The sequence below is a fragment of the Jaculus jaculus genome, chromosome 18 (genome assembly GCF_020740685.1).
Source record: "Jaculus jaculus isolate mJacJac1 chromosome 18, mJacJac1.mat.Y.cur, whole genome shotgun sequence".
NCBI classification, from domain to species: Eukaryota; Metazoa; Chordata; class Mammalia; order Rodentia; family Dipodidae; genus Jaculus; species Jaculus jaculus.
The window spans coordinates 463581-483189 of NC_059119.1; the positions used below are offsets into that span (position 1 = coordinate 463581).

The 19609-nt window shown below is 33.5% G+C and overlaps 1 protein-coding gene across 5 annotated transcripts in view; it reads right to left on the minus strand.

The window, feature by feature from the left end:
• Positions 1-19609, minus strand: part of Pcdh15 (protocadherin related 15) — a 1075820-nt gene that overhangs the window by 423872 nt on the left and 632339 nt on the right. For 3 of the 5 annotated variants that reach the window (XM_045137140.1, XM_045137138.1, XM_045137142.1), the window contains exons 6-7: positions 14787-14801; positions 14217-14282 (exon numbers count right to left, since the gene is read on the minus strand). In XM_045137140.1, coding sequence (XP_044993075.1) covers positions 14217-14282; positions 14787-14801 — 81 coding nt within the window. The remainder of the gene's footprint in view (positions 1-14216; positions 14283-14786; positions 14802-19609) is intronic. The other 2 variants (XM_045137141.1, XM_045137139.1) reach the window with 1 other exon arrangement.

The following is a 19609-nucleotide window of genomic DNA, read 5'->3' on the forward strand; positions in this document are numbered from 1 at the left end:
GATTATTCATACATACCCCACTGATGTCCCTGTAAGAGTGTTTGCCACTTAATATTTGCTATGACTTCAACATTATCCTAAAACCTCAAACCACCCACTAAGAAAAAAAAAAAATATTGAGATAGCCTCTATTCTGAAGAACAAAACACATCTTATTTGGTGGAAATGTGCACTATGAAATTCTAGTTTAACTTTCATGTAATCTTTTTATATGACCAAGTAATGAATAATATTTAAAAGGAATTTATAATGACTTTCTGGAAGTAAAATACAAATTCACAATAGGATAATCTCAAAGAAGAAAGAATCAAAGAATGTGTTATTTTATATAATTAATAAAAATCAATTGACTAAAGGATATAAATGTATAGGTAATAAAATGTACTTATATTAAAATCTCAGAATTGCATTACTAACAGATTCAGATGCAAAATGTTTTTGAAGTTCAAGACAATTTTGCTCTGAACTTATAATAACTCTATCAAGAAGGCTTTACTAAAGGAATATAACTGAATATGAAGAAAGGGGCTAGGAAAGAAATGCAAGAGGTTTAGAGAAATCAATGAAATTAAGATGGATTTTGGGGGCTGGAGAGATGGCTTAGCAGTTAAGTGCTTGCCTGTGAAGCCTAAGGACCCCAGTTCAAGGTTCGATTCCCTAGGAACCATGTTAGCCAGATGCACAAGGGGGCGCATGTGTCTGGAGTTTGCTTGCAGTGGCTGGAGGCCCTGGCACTCCCATTCTCTCTCTGTCTCTCTCTCTGAGTCTCTGTCTCCCTCTTTCTCTGTTAAATAACTAACTAACTAACTAAATAAATAAATAAATAATTTTTTTTTTTAGAAAAGATGATTTTGAAGTAAGAAAATATTAACGTAACTTGGCAGAGCTGAACAAATTATTTCTTAAATTAACAGAGATAATTCACTCAACAAGGAACAACACTGCTTGTGATTCAGTTTCCCTGAGAGGTCTCAGTGATAGAAGACATTAAGTAAGCCAGCAGGCACTGTGAGTAAAGTGTGGATGGAAAACATAAACAAATGAGTAAACATCAGCCTAAGTACTTCCAAGGAGACTTAGCCATCTTAATCCTCTGTCCTCATTTATAGTTAGCCATAACAGAATTTCCCTGGCCTATGCAGTGCTCTGAGCCACTTATGGTGGAGGAGAGGGCGTGAGGAGCTGAAACAGTGGTGAGGTCATCCTTCAAACAGAGTTGTAAGCATCTAGTGTTTGTATAAACTTTTAAGAGCTGCATTGCTACCCATAATTCACAGAATAAACCCATGATTCATAGAAGAAACCACCATAACTAGGTAGATGTAGCAACTTGCCTAAGATTTCATTAAGCATGAAACACACCACAAACCTGCTTTTTTTGAACATTATATTCTTTTCTAAAATTCTTCCAGTCACATCCTTTATTGTTATTGCCAATAACATCCCCTTCTCCCATTTATTGATGGAGTAGAAAAAATTATGAGTCCATTAAGGCACTTGAAAGTAATAACCACAATTACAAGATCCCACTGAATGTGAAACAAAATGATTGCATTTTAAAAATTTTATTTCTTTATTTAAAAGAGGGGCATATATATATATATATATGGAGAGAGAGAGAGAGAGAGAGAGAGAGAGAGAGAGAGAGAGACAGAGAGACAGAGAGAGAGAGAATGGGCATATCAGGGCCTATAGCCACTGGGAAAAAAAAAAACAAAACTCCAGACACATGTTCCTTCTAGTGCACCTAGTTTTACATGGGTCCTGGGGAATTTAACCTGGATTTTCAGGCAAGTGCCTTAACCACTGAGCCATTACTCCAGCCCCAAAATGATTTTGATTGAAGAAAAAAAAAAAACTCATATGAAATCGGTTTATCAAACATCTGTGGCCTAGCTTCAAAGAAAGGTCTTCTCTATTAGCTGGAAAGGAGTGAAACATGAAAGTATCAAAGTCATGATAAACACCATTAACCAGCATCAGAATGATGTATGGTAGCTGGTGCTGTGAAATATGCCTATAATCATAACCCTTGTGAGATGAGAGGGGGCATTAAGAATTGAAGGTCATACTCAGATACATAAGATCCAGCAAAATCAAACTCATAAAACAAACAAAAGCAAAAGATATATGTTAGACATTTGGGGAATGAAGGAGGGTAAGTCGGACTAACAGGACACCATGAGAAAATATTCTAAAGAGAAAATAAGCCAATTCTTGTTCTTGCAATTACCCTCTAGATTTCTACATGTAAGAGAAGATCTTAGAGGACATAAAATAAAAATGTTATTTTAATTATATAAAATGATCCAAACTCCAAAATATAGTTAAGAAGAACATGGGGCAAGTTAGCATATTCCACTCATGTCACCTGTCTGAAGTCATGTGAACTTGGGCTGAGAAGGTGGGAATGGCCTAAATGTCTAGTGATTGTTAGATTGGTGTATGATTGTGAACAAGAACAGTTAGGTTGATGTGAGACTGTGAAATAATGTTTTCCTCAATGGAGGCAAATGAATATTAAATGTTAGTTGAGGTTTTCATTTGTAGGAAAAGATGGATTTTGTTTCTGGAAGTTTTCCAGTCATACCACCTCTTAAATTCTTTCCTTGTATAAATTTGTTACTCAATTGAAATTCCAGAGGGCAGGAAGTTTCTTTTTTTGCCCAGCCAAATATTATCCTTTGCATGCTTAAGAAGGAAAAATTAAAACACTAAAATAAAATTCACAGGTATCATTACAACTGGGAATGCCACTAAGCCATATGCTAGGGGAAGGGGAAAATTATTCAAGCAAGCTATGATATCTCTAAGAGAAAAAGATGATAGTGTGGAAGGATGGCAATAGAGGAAAATGAAACCAAATATACAGAATGTCTCTCTCTACTGGTCTCTTCTTTTTTCCCACTGTTTTTGAAAGCTACCTTCATAATTCCAAAAATGTAGGAAAATATATATACTATTATTTTATTTTTTTGCTATGTCTTTTATAAGCATTTTCTAATTTAATTGTACATCAACTTTATGAAGTAAAAATGATGAATGTTTTAATAGATGAGAGAAATGGTGTTCATTTAAGTTTAGCAATCTAGTTAAAAGGATGAGCCAGTTGAGTTTCACACATTCATGAAAATCTATGTTCTGATTAACAAGTTTGACAGGTTTTTGATGACATCATCTGTCTAAAGCCTGTTACTTTTTGAATTTTCCAAAATATTTTTTTTGCTTAAGAGAGAAAATTGTCTACACATTCTAAAATCATAACTTTCATCTAGCAATGAAACACAACTGAAGCCAGTCTTTATAATCATGGCAATGGTGTTTTAACTAAGGGGAAGAAATAATTAGCTCTATGCTGCATTCTTTGCAAATTGACTGCTTGACAGTAGGTGTTTGGACACAGGCTAAAGTATCTTTCTTTCACTGAACATGAAGGAAGGAGATTATTTTTTCTTGTTATACTTTAGAGACACCTACTCAAACGCCTAGTAGTGATTTTCAACCTTTAATGGAATTCACCAGATAGAGTGCTTTCAGTTGTTGGAGAGAGGTTCCAGCTGCAGCTTGTACAAATACTTCACTTCCTTCTTACTACTTTTTTTTTTTCATACTTTTCACATGAATTAAAAGAATCTTCAAAGGGAACCTGAAGGATGTCAAATAGGATAGCTACTCTCAGCAGCAGCCAGAAAACAGGAGAGTGAATAGGAGAGTGAATGGTAGCTATAAATCAAATGCAAGTCACATTAATAGAGTGAAAAAAGTATGAAATAAAATCAATCCAATCTCCTCAGAGGAAAGTAAGATTCTTTTAAACTTGGGGTGAATTTAAAATCAATATAAGTGGATAATACAGTCATAACTATACACAAGGCAATACAGTGAAATAGGGAAACATTAAAAACAGATAATAGGATACTAACGTCTACTGTCTCTAAACTCCAAGAAACCTTATTAGATAGTGGTAACATCCATAAAGAGTATGCCCATAGAGCCTTTTAAAATAGTCCATCAAGAAGCACAGAGCAACATGTGGATCCCACAAGGGTATTATTAATGAAGCTAAGAAACATAGATAGATAGATGATAGATAGATAGATAGATAGATAGATAGATAGATAGATAGATAGATAGATAGATAGATACTTCCCTGATCTAACACCTAAGATATGGAAATCAAGGACATGAGAATAAAGCTCAATAGCTCAATGGAGGACAAGCCTTGACTGTACTGGTAATCACCCAGGCTGAATCCACAACATATGAATGCGTTTTCTTTTGCCCATAATATTTGATTGATTGGTTGACTAATGAATTGGATTTTTAAAGTAATACTTTCCAAAGGGGATCATGACATGTCAGTTTCTGAACATAGCTTTGTGGGAGGGGTTTCCATGATCATGAGAGAGACATCAGCCAAGCAATTGAACCACTCTTCTTTCTGTAAGCCATATATAAAAGTGAACCCAAAGCCAAAGTTGGATACTAAGAAATACAGCCAATTATATGTTTAAAAACCAGAATAAATGGAATATTAATTATGCATTTCATCATTGCCTTATTCTAGGAGGAATTTTGTCTCTGCTTCATGAAAACCAAAGCATAGGCCACTAGATTCTTTTTTTCAGGAAGCTGGATATTAGTCCATTTCTAGATGTCAACTGTCATGTATTCATGAGAAGAAACAGGCTACAGAATTCCAGCCCAAGTAAGCAAAACAGATGGAGTTTTTAAAATCCTTAACAGATCATGAGTTTTTAGCTATCTATTTTTCAAAAATCTCATTTGTCCTCAGCAGGGTGTACCATGTAAGTCTGTGCAACTGTGAAACATGACTATTTTTCCAGAAATTTGTGTGGGGGAGGGGGAAATCTGAATGCTTGAACTGCTTTTTGGGTCTCCAAATTAGAATAATGTTAGAGAAATTAACTAAGAAAATATCATGATTAGTGTCTATATTTAATTGTTTTGGGAAAAATACCTTGTGTTATCTAGCATAAAATCCACTTCATGGTGGAAAAATATGAGTGGACTTTGCTGATTTTAGTCACTCATGAGTAGTAAGACAAATCTCAGGTTGTTAATAATTGAATCTAAGCAATAAATAATGATACCACAACAATAACGAGGATGGTTAAGTCCCATCATCACCATATGTTTCAATCCACTTCGCAATAAAGTCAGCACTTGGCTGATTCTTCAGAAGTACAAGTGAAGATAGATGTGCACATTGTCTACCAAGGAAACAGGACTATGGAGAATCTGAGGGTAGGATTCTCCTTCTGTCTCTTTGTTCTTTCACTATGAAAAGAATCAACACTATGTAGAGGGATGTTTAGGAGAATCACATCTGAATATTGATAATTGGAGGATATCAATAATTGTTATTTTATCTTCTTAAATATTTAAGATAGTTTAGAGTTTTGAATCTCATTTTGCTTGCAATGAATAATTGAGTAATTAACCTACACTTAGGGTATACAGATCTGTTAGTCTCTTCTAACAGGCAACTTGCTGCCACCAAACTTCCATTTTTCTATTTTCTTAGCAGTGAATATCTTGGTATTTAATTGTCACTCTAAGAGACTCTGAAACTCCAAAACTCTTAGTCATGTATGACATTTTGACTGAGCTTTACTTATTTGTAAGAAGTACTGAATAACATTAGCATCTCTGAAATGAGGGAGAGACTGTTTCAGAGAAATACATAGTTGAACATTAAAGGAGGTCACTTGATGTTCTTTGCATTCATGCATGAAGTATATGCATGAGTACACATTTGTGCATACAGCATACAAACCAAACACAACACATAATACACCACACATACTACACACAAAAATAATGATAAAACCTGGGTAATTATGCAAAAATTTAATGTTTGGACAGTGAAATTAATATCTTAGATTCTGATACATAAAAACTCTGGAGGAAATGCAATGTTAAAATTTTGTGCATAGTAGATCAGTTTTGGTTGCTGTTGGTTAAAGTTTAAATGTTAAGATGGCTTATGAGTCTTTTCTATAAAATGTTAGCAGTGAAAAACTAGATTTATTTCTATCAGAAATGATTAATTTTGGACTATGAAGATTTTAATTAGATAAAACGTTTATTTTCCATGTAGTCAGCTGAAATATTCAGAATAACTTTGAGCCAAGCTTTTATTTATATGAATATTCTATCAGTTTTGAAAGTTCATTCCTTGAACATACTTCAAAACTATGCTATTGTTTCTTATATATTTTTAAAAATATTATATTTTCTCTTGATTTGCTGGCAGTTAAGCCATATGGTTTGATTGTTCATAATTGTTATGTTCCTATCTTAATCAAATCTTTCATACTTTGGTGCTGTCTTCCAAGATTCGATCCTAAAATTAGAGAAACACAATTTTAATGTTGTTATTTTCACATAATAGTGTCTCTGTTGAGTTCTCAATCACAGAAAAAAAATTTCTTTATACAAAGTAAAAATAGCAATGCTAAGAATAGTTATGGATTTGTTTGATTAGATCCACATTTTATACAGGGATCAAAACTGAAGAAAAAGGAATGCTCTTATGTGAAATACATCTCTGATGTGGTTTAGTTCAGGTAAGATACATGTTTATTATTCTTGGCTGCATAAAACTTCAGAAGCATACAACATACTTACATATCTGAAATGCTTATGTAGACAAGAGTCACACCTATTCAAGAGAATCAAATATCTCAAGATTTATGAAGAGGTAAATCTACATATTTATGCTTCCCAGGTAATCTAAATATCTGGGAATTATTCCCAATAATGCTAAATATCCTTGTGAATAAGAATATATTATACTATTACAGAGCAACTCTCTGTCCTGTTTGGTATGTTTGGTACTCTAAGGAATGTGTTGAAGCTATTTAATCTTGTTTTGAACAGTTAAAATTTGATTTTATCTATTTATCTTTTTATCATTTATCTATCATCCTATATCTACATGTTGATTTATCATCTATCAATATATATATAATTTTCATATGACATGTTAGTCTAAAAGTTCACTGTAAGAAACAGTCTGGAAATTAGACTTTGATAGAGAAAATACTGTAGTCCTCAGAAGAAAGAACATACTGATAATTATTTTAAAAAGAGCCCAGGACTAAATTTTAGATTATAATTTTCATTGGCTCTAGAAGAGAATGAAAAATTCTAAGGAAATCAATGTTTGGAAAGAAGTGGAAAATAGATGGCTAATATTCCCATTCTGTCTTTTCTTGAAGATATGGACATGGGCATGCCTTAATCTCCTAATTTACTATTCTTACATATCAGAAGAGAAAATAACATGCATCAGAAAATCTCAGTGAAATGCTTACTTCAATAACTAGAATGTGACAGGATAAAGTGAATATAAATTTTATCTTTAACACAAAACTCAAAATTGTGGGGTATCTAATATCTTTCTTTTTAATCCAATATCTAATAGTTTTTACATTTACAGAACAAAGTATAGAGAAACACCAAGTGGTTTACAACCATAGGAAGAATCCAGACTCAATACTGCTTCTCTGCATGTCCAATTCCTCTTACAAGAACCTTATCAGCATAGCTGTTGATGTTGAAGATGTAAATTTAGAAACTTGTAAACTTTGACATATACTAAGATCACCAGTGAATTTAAATAAAGATGTGTGCCATCCTAGCATATAGCTAATGAATCAGAAACTAATATAAAGTGTTTCACATACATATCATCAAAAATTCGAGTGTAATGACAGCTGAAAAGCCTATCACATTTAAAGAAGATTTCACATGAAAGGCTTTTTGCCAATTCATTTCCTAGGATTACTGAACACATGCATTGGTGAGGACAGAATATTTTACCTACTTTACCTAGATTCTCTAAAATGACACTTTCCCCAAAGACAGATAAGGAAATCACAACACGGTGCCTAAGAATTTTATGAGACACCAGATGGTTTGCCCTCAGTCACACTAGGCGGGTCCCATTTGGAGCTTCTTTGGACAGTGCATATTTCCTCAGTGATAATCATGTTGTTTTCAGTGGAGCATTAACTTCAAGAGACACATTACATGAACAGATGGCTGTATTAGCAGTCACCCTTCTCTGAGGGCAAGAACTGCACACTACTCAAGGAAATAAAATTAGGGGGCTGTGTATCCCCAAGGGACAGCTGAAAACTGTTGGGAGAATTTAGAAGAACCACTAAGGAAAAGATCAAAGGTGTAGATTCAAATTTCATAATAGCTTTAATAAGCATCTTTTCAAAATTCACCAGTGAGGTATTAGCCCCACTCAAGTTTAAATAAAAGACATAAATTGAGCCAGGAATGGTGGCACACATGTTTAATCCCAGTATCTGGGAGGCAGAGGTAGGAGTATCACCATGAACTTCAAAGCCATCCTGAGACTACATGATAAATTGTAGGTTAGCCTTGACAAGAGTGAGACCCCACCTTAAAAAAAACAAAACACAAAAAAGAAAGAAACTTTGTTCCTACAGTTGGAAACTGGAAAATTCCAGATTTAGACATAGATTTGTCAAGATCATAAATTTTTTTCTTCAATATCTCTGTGCATAATTTTAAGAAATGCAATGAATCTTTGATAAGTGGTATTATTGCATTTCACTGGTCTTGTCTTCTTGGGGAAAAGGTGAAGATTAAGATGTGCTTTTTTTACCTTACACAGATACAAGTTCACATTCTTTCCTCTATATATGATTAGCTAAACTGTTTTATCCCCACTTATCTACTGAAGAAAAAAAACACTGGTTAACTTTTTGGCTAACTCTGCATTCTGACTCATTCTCAGCTTAATCAAGAAGGGCTCTAAATTAAACTTTTTTTACTACCCAATTATGCCAACATTTCATCCCAGTGCTAACCTTGCTTATGTTTCCCTGTAAAATAATTACTTATGGAACTAAAAATATGGCTCAGTGAGTTAATGATTACTTGCAAAGCCTGTCATCCCAGGTTCCATTCCTAAGCCATCCACATAAATGAGATGTAAAATGTGAATGCAAAAAGTGGTGCATGCAAGCATCTGACATCTCTTTTCAGTGGCAAGAAACCCTGGTGCACATGTGTATACATGTGCGTGCATGCACACACAAACATAATAATAATAACAATAACAACAAGCAAGTAAATAAATAGAAAGAATTGTTTTGGCTAAACTTTGTGAGGCTTATAGATCTATTGCTCAATATCATTTTATTTTAGCATTCTCATTCTTTTTGAAACAGTCCCATTGAATATAAGCTCCCCTTAAAAGTACAGTTTTGCTTTCTACCCAAGAGAAAGAATGAGAATTGAGCAAAAGAAGAGGCAGGAAGAATATGAAATGAAAAGAGTAGCAGCTCGATGGCTATCCATGGTTCCTCCCTTGAAGCTCCAGATTCTGACTCATATATGTATAACCCATTACTTCTAATTAACATATTGGTCATGCTTCAATAGCTCTTGCTTTATGAGGCATTCTCTTTCCTTCCCAATTTGCTATTTCCGGACAGAATTGACATTATCCCATGTTCAAGACCTGAGTCTTTAAATGCCATGATTGAAACCTCTGTTCTAGTACAGGGAATCTGAGACTTAAGAAGGGCAGTATCAATAGCCACTAAAGATTCATACATAATAATTTCTATCCCAGTGCAAATTATATAACCATGTTAACCTTGTGTTTAATATCTCATATATCAAAATACAAATATATGCGATATGAACAGTGGTGTATGGGAGTAGTATAATGGAGTAGGGTGACCTTGAACTCACGGTGGTCCTCCTGCCTCTGCTTAATGAGTGCTGGGATTAAAGACTTACGCCCCCACATCTGGTTTTATTCTTATTATATTTTGTAATGTTTAAAATGATCATGGAAAATTTTGTGTACAACCTGACTCATAATAAGCCAGCAATAAATAATATTTGGTATTTTAAACATTCATTGGGAATAAAAGAACACTATTCCACAATAAGACATGATAACATTTGTTGTTGTGTCATCGAGGGTGATAGACATTAGTATCCCTGTTCCTCAAGTAGACATGATGAAACTGTTGAAAGAACAATTGTGACACTCTGTCTCTTTTATTGATTCAGTGTTTGAATATCACATCTCACTGGCTTTCTCTCACATTGGCCTGATCATTCCTGATCATCTTCCACCCAATCAGTCATCTACTGTTTTTCACATCCACACTTTTTCTTCACAGTCTAGTCTTGATATGTTCTCACATTGCTTTCCTGTCATCTGGGGTTTGTGGAAGCCTGCTCCAAGGTTCTTTTTAGGTGTTATTGTTCCTCCACATGCTCCAGTGAATCTGACTTCTTATTAATGGATGGTGCTTTAGATTATGAAAGGGAAAGAGCCTAGGAGGTGTAGTATCTCAAAACTTCTTAAAAAATGATAATTTTAGTTGAGGAAACTTATGTTCATATCCTCCCTCTCCTACACAGAAAAATGTCAGGAACTGAGTGATTATTTGTGTTCACTCATTTTTATTAGGACTCCCCTGTCCCTTATATGAAGGTCTTTAAATTTTTTCCAAAAGTAACATCCTTTTGCCTCACAGTCTGTCCAAACTTCTTCACTTGTTAATTTCACTTATGACTTAATATACCTTTTATACTCTTCTTGGCATAAAAATATACATGTACTTACCTGAATCCTGAAAATTACTTTAAAGCATGGATGCCAAAGGTTGCTTGAGGCCAATTCATAGAGCCCCGTGTAAATGCTCCTGGTCTCTTTCCCAGAAGGTCTTTGGCATAAACAATTCAGAATTGCACTAAACTTAGAAATTAACTTCTAGAAGGTTTTATGGATTATGTAACTTACTAACTCAGATAGTGTGTTATAAGTTTGTTCTAAATGTGGTCTTAGTCCAATGTGTAATTCCATATTCTTCAAACTGGCTCAAGAGCTTTGTGGGTTCTGACAGAAACAAAGACTTTTTTATTCACTGCCTCTTTACAACACAAGCATGGTTTCTGGTTGTCTGGTAATTACAATGAAAATGAATTCTACTTTACATGAAGGGTGATGTGTTGTTGAGGGCAGATACCACTCAGTGGGAGAATATAATAGAGCCCACATATACTTATATAGACATCCAATCCTACTTGCTCAGGGACTTACTACAAAAGGACATATTTAACAAAAGAGATTTATTAGAAAAACATAACAATAAAGTGAGTCAAAGGAAACTGATTCATAGTAAACTTACTCTTTTCACTTTATAAGATAGCATGTTATTGTGAGCAATTAAAAAAGGCAGGGAAAGATAAATTAAGACAGTTAAAGGGCAAAACTAGAATTATTATCTTATTAGAAAGTTTCTTGGATTGCCTACAGAAAAATATAAAACCACTGTGCTGGCTTTTTCATTTAAACTTTGAAGGCAAGTATAATTATGTAAATTAAAGTAGCTGACAGAATGTCATTTGATCACCATATTTTTAGAAGTTTTATGTAAAATAAAAATTCAAAACATTTATCCTCTGTGTTGATATTGATACTTTGTGTGTTGATATGACAATGACTGGCAACATTCTAAGAGGCTAGCCATTTCCACAAAAATCTTTCAACTATATTCCCACTCTGTTTTGTGTCTTATACTTCTGAAGCATGAACACTTAGTTTTCCTCCACATTTGTGTGCAACCCCACAACATCAGTGTCCTTACAGAGCTTCTGTGTCCTTCTTCAAAGTGCAATATAATGAGCACAAAAGCAGACAAGTGTCATCATTACTGTGGCACTTTATCAGGTTGGAAAAATAAGTTCTGTACAGAACCACATATGAAAGAAACTTTACTTGGAACACTAAGTATTTTATTTCAACTCAGTTGTTAGGCATAGGGAACTTGGTTAAAAAAAATTTTAAAGTATGCAAATTTTGTGCCATATTAATTTGATTAAAAGTTAAACTAGGCTGGGCACGGTGGTGTTTGCCTTTAATCTTAGCACTTGACTTGGGAGTCAAAGGTAAGACTATTGCCATGAGTTCCAGGCCACCCTAAGATTACAGAGTGAATGCCAGGTCAGCCTTGGCTAGAGTAAGACACTATCTAGAAACACCAGATAATAATAATAATAATAATAATAATAATAATAATAATAATAATGTAAAAATAATAAAAAGAAAGAAAAAGAAAACACAGGTTTGATGTGACCTCACAGTGACTGTTATTGGTTTGTTTGCACAAGAGCTGGTCCATAATTGGCCCAGCAAAGATCTATCATGGATGATGGAAAGGCATGAGACCCCTTTCCTGTCTGCAGTTTTTGGCAGTTAATGGTTGCTGAGGGAGTAGGATACATATTCTTCAGTGATATAACCACTGGTAAATTACACATGCTATGTGTGCTAAATAATCTCTCATTCATGCTCAGACAATAGGCTCTACTACCATATCTTTGAATAACCAGGAAAAAACTGTATTTTGTGAAATTATACTATCTAGAGAAGAAATAACATAATTATAATAGGAAGAAATTATTTAAGGTTATATTTTAGCTGTGACAAGCTTATCTAAATAAATATAAAAATGTTGATTTGGAGAAGATTAAATTACAGACTAGCATTTTTCCAATTACTGTCACTTTCTTCTTATGTGAAAGGAATATCCTAAAATGTTTAATTATGAAAATGTACTGTGTCACATATAAAACACAAATGTATTTCACATTACCAATTCATTTCAAAAATAAATATTTGGCACTCATAAAAAATAACTTTAAATAAGTTCAGTGGATAGCACACCACTGAATTAAAACACACCAAAGTAGAAGAGGCACTAGTGGGGAAGAAGAACGTGTTCAGTGAAGGGGAAAGAAGAAGGGGAAGAGGAAGGTAATAGGAGAGGTTTATGATCACAACACATTACATAGATGTTATAAAAATTTCTAATATAAAAGAACTTGTCTAATGAATGTTATGATAGCAATAAAAAAGTTAACAATAGATAAGATACATCTACATGTGTAAAAGAATCTTTCCAATTATAGTATTTTAATAAATTTTACCTCTTTTTTACTGGTGAATTAAAATTTATTTATAACTTATTTGTATGATTTATAAGTCTTACTCCATGTGTTTTCACTAGCAGTGGACTAGAAGATATTTTTAATAATCGAAATTTACTTTATGATTATTTAATTTTAATATCTATATTAAAATTTGCTTCAATGACAATAGGAATTCCATAGATGATATTGTTGGCTGATCACAAAAAGATGCAAGAAAATAAAAGACTGCACTGATTCTTCAAATGAATAAAAGAAGTGACTGCTAAAATAAATAATGAAGTGAGTTTATATACCTATTATATATGCTATTAAATTCTCAATGAGAGGGTAGGTAGAACTACAGTAAGAAAGGCATTTTCTAATCAGTCACTGATGGTAATTTCTCTTTGACAATTACAAATAAGAACCCACTCTAATCAGACCCGGAAGCACTGCTGGAAAAAACACAGGGCACATCCCTCAGGCAAATACAATGACCAGAAAGCAAACACATGTAGGACAGCCCCAAGATATCCCCATCATATTACTTCCTGAATAAAGAGGGGATTTTTATACATATTTTAGACTTCAAACATGAAGAGAATGTACCAGAACAAAATAAATGCCATTTTTTACATTGAGAAGAAAGTTATCCTTTGGAAAAACTTGATTATGGGTTAGGTATTAATTGTTAATTTCCCTAGGTAGGAAGGAAGAATCAAGCATACAGATCTTCTCTGTTCTTGGCTGAGTTACTCTTCCTGCTCCAGACAGCCATTCTCAGCAGCCAAGTTTCATCCACTTAAATCTTAATTTTTAACAGATACCAGACAAAGCTGACCATGAGATAGGTCCACTTTGGAGAAAACCACTGTGCTTTGGTTAGATAACCACATGTGTGACTGTTTGCTACACCCCAAAACAAAGAATCATCCCCACCCATCTCCATATGGATTCTGGGACTGGCTCAAATACAAATAACTCCATCAAGCAGGACTATACATGTTAATTCATTTCATGGGTCTCTGAAAGTATAATCCAAATACAGAATTTCTAGGACAGAATTCACTTAAATAAACAGAGCAGAAAAATTAAACAAACTGTTCATGGATTTGTGTTGAGATGTTTGCTTAGCATCAATACTCAAATCAAAGGTTGAAATTCTAAAAAAAGTACTTAAAAAAATTCTAGTGTCTATGATGCTCACTCACCATTCCGACTCTCTTCATCAATAGCAACGATGGTAGCTGGTGGGCCTCCCCTAGCTAGTTTGCAATCTACAGAGAAAATAATCAAAGGCAAGAATTAACAACTGCAAGGGCACTTACCCAGATCAAACTCACTGACATGTATATTAATATTCACCAAGAAAAACCCCTACAATGAAATTAATATGTAAAATTTTAAAATGTTTAATCATTAAAAAATATTTTCTAAGGCTCACACAGAACCTATCACATAATAACCCAGTTACTTTTTTATATCGAACAGATGCTCAAATCTACAGTGGAACCAGCAGAGATCACTGGAGAGACGTCCTTCTGGGTAAATATGATGGGATGGTAATTTAGCCCAAAGAAATAACATGAAGGAATGATTAACAGGGATAAATTGTGCTTAAAGTCTCACAACAGAAACAAACATAATCAGACTTTAATTGTGATAAAGGCTATAATTAAAGAGAGTGAATAGAATTTTAATAATGTTCCAAAAACAATAAAACAAAGACAAACAAGCAATGCTCTCATGGGGTTGTTTGGAATTTTTGTTTGTGATCTTACCCTCATATTGCCAGTCTGGAGTCAAAAGTATAGAGTCATCAATGGAAGCAGATCAGAAAGGTAGAAGAAAGAAAGAAAGAAAGAAAGGAAGAAAGAAGATATGGATATATTTAGCAATAGATTTATAGACATAAACAAGCATTATATAGTAGATCCATTACCTAGAAATTTGTGGAAATGGAAGACAGCAACTCTATCATAGTTTATAATTCTAACATATTTAGACACAATACTTTGGTGATATATACAAGTTGTATTGTTGAACTATTTTAGATAAGTCAGAAAATAATATAAAATATTATTCTACATTTCTTATGACAAGAAAATAAGCATTTCTTCTGCAGAATACTTTATGCTTCAGATGACATCTGTCAAACAGAACTGTAAACTATTTCATTTCTAACACAGCTAGTAGCTTCCAAATATTATACAATAATCAAGATAAAAATAGCACTATGAGCTATAATATTTAAATATGGAGAATACACTTGTACCAAATATCCACGTGATGCAATGAACACTCTCCAGGGATTTGAAAATGAGGATATTAGGGTTATCCATTTAGAATACTACTATATATAGTGTAAATTAACTTTATATAAACTGTCCAAATATGGGTCTTATTTGGAAAACCATTTCAAGGGTTATTTATAAAGATGTTTTCCAGGTTTTTTTTTTCTTTTATGAATGTGAACACAGGTAATATAGGTTCTGTATTGTAAGGTATACACTCTCTCATATGAGGCAAAGAGTTTAAGATATTTGGAATTTTTATTGCTTCATTCTTGTCCATATTCCATGAGTTACACACCATAACACTTTCCAGTCAATAATAGCACATTACACTCCTTCATTTCCTTTCTGCACCTCCCAGAAGCACAGGTTCTCATGGTGTGTCACCCCTGTTCTTACAAAAACTTCACTCCTATTTCTGAATTGCCTCATTCTCACTTTGGATTTACCTGTCAATGTCCTGAAATTTACCATTAGGATATCAAACCAACATAAGCATAATGGGATTCTCCTGCCAAAATACTTTATATTCTTAATTTGAGTTAAAGAGAATATTTGTTCAAATCATATTGAAAGTTTCTCATACTATGCCCTTGTTATGGCTTGGATGTAGTTTGAAGGAGTCTCTAAAGCATTTGCATGCTGAAATCTTGATCTTCATTGTGAAAATTGTGATAGATAGTGGAATTGTGGAGAATGGAAGCCAGAATGTCCTGTGAGTCACTGGTGGCAGAACTCTCAAAAGGAACTAATGTGACTGTCCTGGGAATCTGATTAGTTTCCCCAAGAGTGGGTTGGTGTAAACCATGAGAATGGCCTTGGAACTCTCCTCTGGTTCCTGTGATCCCTGCCAGCCTAGTTATGCCCCTACCACCTTGAGGTTATCCCCTGATAAAGACACACTAGTGGCCAAGCATATGGGGTTGCCCAATTCTAGGGATTCAGCCTCCAACTTGTACATTAAAATAAAACTCTGTAAGTTGTAATTTCCCCATTTTGACCATTAATATAGATGCAAACATTATCTATTTAATATTAGCTATCTTATATTTTCATCATATCAAACCATTTAGTTTTATGGAAACATTTCTTCTAAATTTTAATCAAGTTTATATTTTATTTGTATTTGTTACCTAGATTAATTTTGTGCTTGCTTCTACTTGGCAAGTCTCTCTTTTCCTTGGTAGAATTATATATTTTACAAATTCTATGAAATATTTTTCTATTACTCAATAAGAATTTATTTAACTTTGTCTTCATAATCTAAAATTACAGTTGTTATTTTGCTCTCCTTTATTCATTCAAAACTTATCTTATGTAGCCTAATACATCCATGGTTTACTAAGTTTATGTACATAGATGAAGCTTTTGTAATTCATAGAAATAAAGAAAGAAGACACAGGCACATTTGTCTGTGCCTTAGATCCAGCCATCATAAAATGCTGAGAGTAGATAAAACATTGCATCATAGAGTGTAGAGGGATAGGTATTTGTGCATATTTAAATAGTAAGCAGGATGAAGTAAAAGGAAAAAGAGGTGCAAGTTGTACACAAATACTTTAAAACCATCCCACAATTGAAATTAACTTTCTGGATACATATTATAAGCATATATATATGTGCATTTTACATGTAGAGAACCCAGAGCCAGAGAAAAGCTAGTTCTGACAGCATAACTATTTTGAATGGCTCTCATCTTCTACCAATAAAGATTATCAAGTACAACAGACACTTCTGAAGTACTCCAAATATATTTTTACTTTATTTACTAAAGCATACAACACTAATGAAGAAATATTGGTCAAACACATACAAGCAATACAATTATGAAAACATTAATAGCACACTTATTCACATTTTTCTTGAGAAGAAAGAAAATTTTAATGTAATAGGCAGATATAAAATGTCCTGAAAGTAGAGTGAAGATTCACAAGCAATTTTGGGTATCATGGTTCTTTATGACCTATGAATAATCTGCTGCCATGGGGAAGCAGGTCGGCTCATGATGTCTGCAGCTTGGAAATGGACTTTCATAGTCTATTTAATTTCACCCTTGACTATCATGGTTAAATCAAAAGCTCATTGTTTTTCATGCCCAACATTTTTAACCTCTTAAGGTATTACCTGTTTCCAATACTATTTTACTTCTAAGTGCATGTCAATATTTGAATGCTTTAGGTGGCTTATTTCTCCAGACTTGTTATCAGCTATATATAAGTCAGGTATCTTTATATAAACTTATCCAACAGATCATATTCTGCTTCTGTTGTAGTCAACAATCACTCACACAGAAAAAAATCCATACAGGCCAAGTGTTTCTATCCCTCCCTAAGAAGAGGGGGCTAGGCATGAAGTTATGGTTCTCTAGGTTTCCTTTTACATCCAACAATGTGTTTATGTGTTTTCAATATAATTTTGTAATTGTTCTCTCTTTTCATATCTTAGTATATCAACTACCACATATATGGCAATGACTTGCCTATTGTTTTGTCTACCAAGACTTCTTCCCATTGTTGCCTATTGCTCAGGCAAGTCTAGGCTTGTTGTTTTAAAGTAGACTCAAAATTAAAATGAAATTGTTACCTACTTCAAGACCAAACCTGGTCTTTCTCACTATATACTGCCTGAGTAAATGTCAAAGTTATGCAGCAAGTGCTTTAAACAACAAAGTAAGAAGTTTCTTTTGCCCCACCCAATACCATTTTAAAGCTCTTGTCATATCCCACAAACCCCAGTTTTTTCCTGAGCAAGTAGGTTTTCTTAACTATGTTCCCTGTAGAAAATCTTGTCCCAAAACTTAATTTACTTTTCTATCTTTAATTTAGTGGCTTATAACAAAAAGTGCTTAATTTGACAAATGTTTTATCATTTCTCTTAGGTTATAAACTGGAATATTTTTATGGCCTAGAAACCATTGCATAATATTTAAGAGGAAAATTAAAGTGTTTTAAGTGATCTCATATATATTATATGATACAGTTCCCTTCTCCTTGAAGAACATCAATTTCTATGCTTCCATCATTAGCAGCATCCCAGAGGTTTGTTTCTCTTTACCTTAGGCTTTATCCCAAACTACCCAGGACCTTTCAATGTTATTTCTCTCTCTCTGTCTTTTGATCTTATAACTACTCTATATTTTATCTATAAGTTCTATTAACATATGCCTCCCTTTGTCACAGGAACATTTTCTGAAACCCTATCTAAGTAAAATTCCCTGATAAACACTCTCACAATTCCCTGTTTCATCATAACAATTTCAGATTCTCTGATTCCTGATGTGAGAAACTTATTTCGAACCTTCACTTGTTCTATATCCTTATGGTGTGTTTTTAAGACAACCAACACCCTATAACTCAATCTTCTCTTATAATTGTCAAAATATTCTTAAGTATAAGTAGTATGGAAAGGATAGGTAACACAGTTGTCATATGAAGTTAGGATCCTTTCACCTTTCTAGCCAGATGTGAGAGATTGTTCAGTGGTCAAGGTGCTTGCCTGCAAAATCTAATAACCCTTGTTTGATTTTTCCAATACTTATGTAAAGCCAGATGCACAAAGTGGTGCATGCATCTGGAATTCATTTCAGTGACTGGTGGCCCTGGTGTGCCCATTATCTTTCTTTTATATATATATATATACACACACACATATATATACTTGCAAATAAATCAAAATAATATCAAAATGAAAAAATATAATCATTTAATTACTTAAGTAACAAAGGTATATTCATGGAACTTTCACATGTGTTCCACAGGTGTGAGCTATTTAAACATGAAATACACTTGCTACATTTATGAGTTAATATATTTAAGCAATTATTTTTACTTAAGTAATATAATCTTTCATTTATATGACTTTGAAAAATGTGTTAATAATATTTTTTAGTTTTTTTTTTTTTTTGAAGTAGGGTTTCATTCTATCCCAGGCTGACCTAGAATTCACTATATAGTCTCAGGGTGACCTCAGACTCATGGCAATCCTCCTACCTCTGCTTTCTAAGCATCTGGGATGAAAGGCATATGCCACCATACCTGCCTGTTAATATTTTTAATTTAAGTATGAGGGGAGGAATTGGTGTTAGATGTAGTAGAAAAACTGCTATGATTTGCAGGCAAAATTTCTATATTTCAATTTATATAAATATTAAAAATTAGCAAACATTTTTCATAGACACTTTTGTTATTTATTTATGCTGTTAACTAAGGTAAGACTTTGAGATTCTGTTGTCAAAAAGAGAAATATCTGAGGCGGGATATGTAGAGACTAGCACTTAAAGCTAAAAAACAGGAAAAACTAATAATGACTAT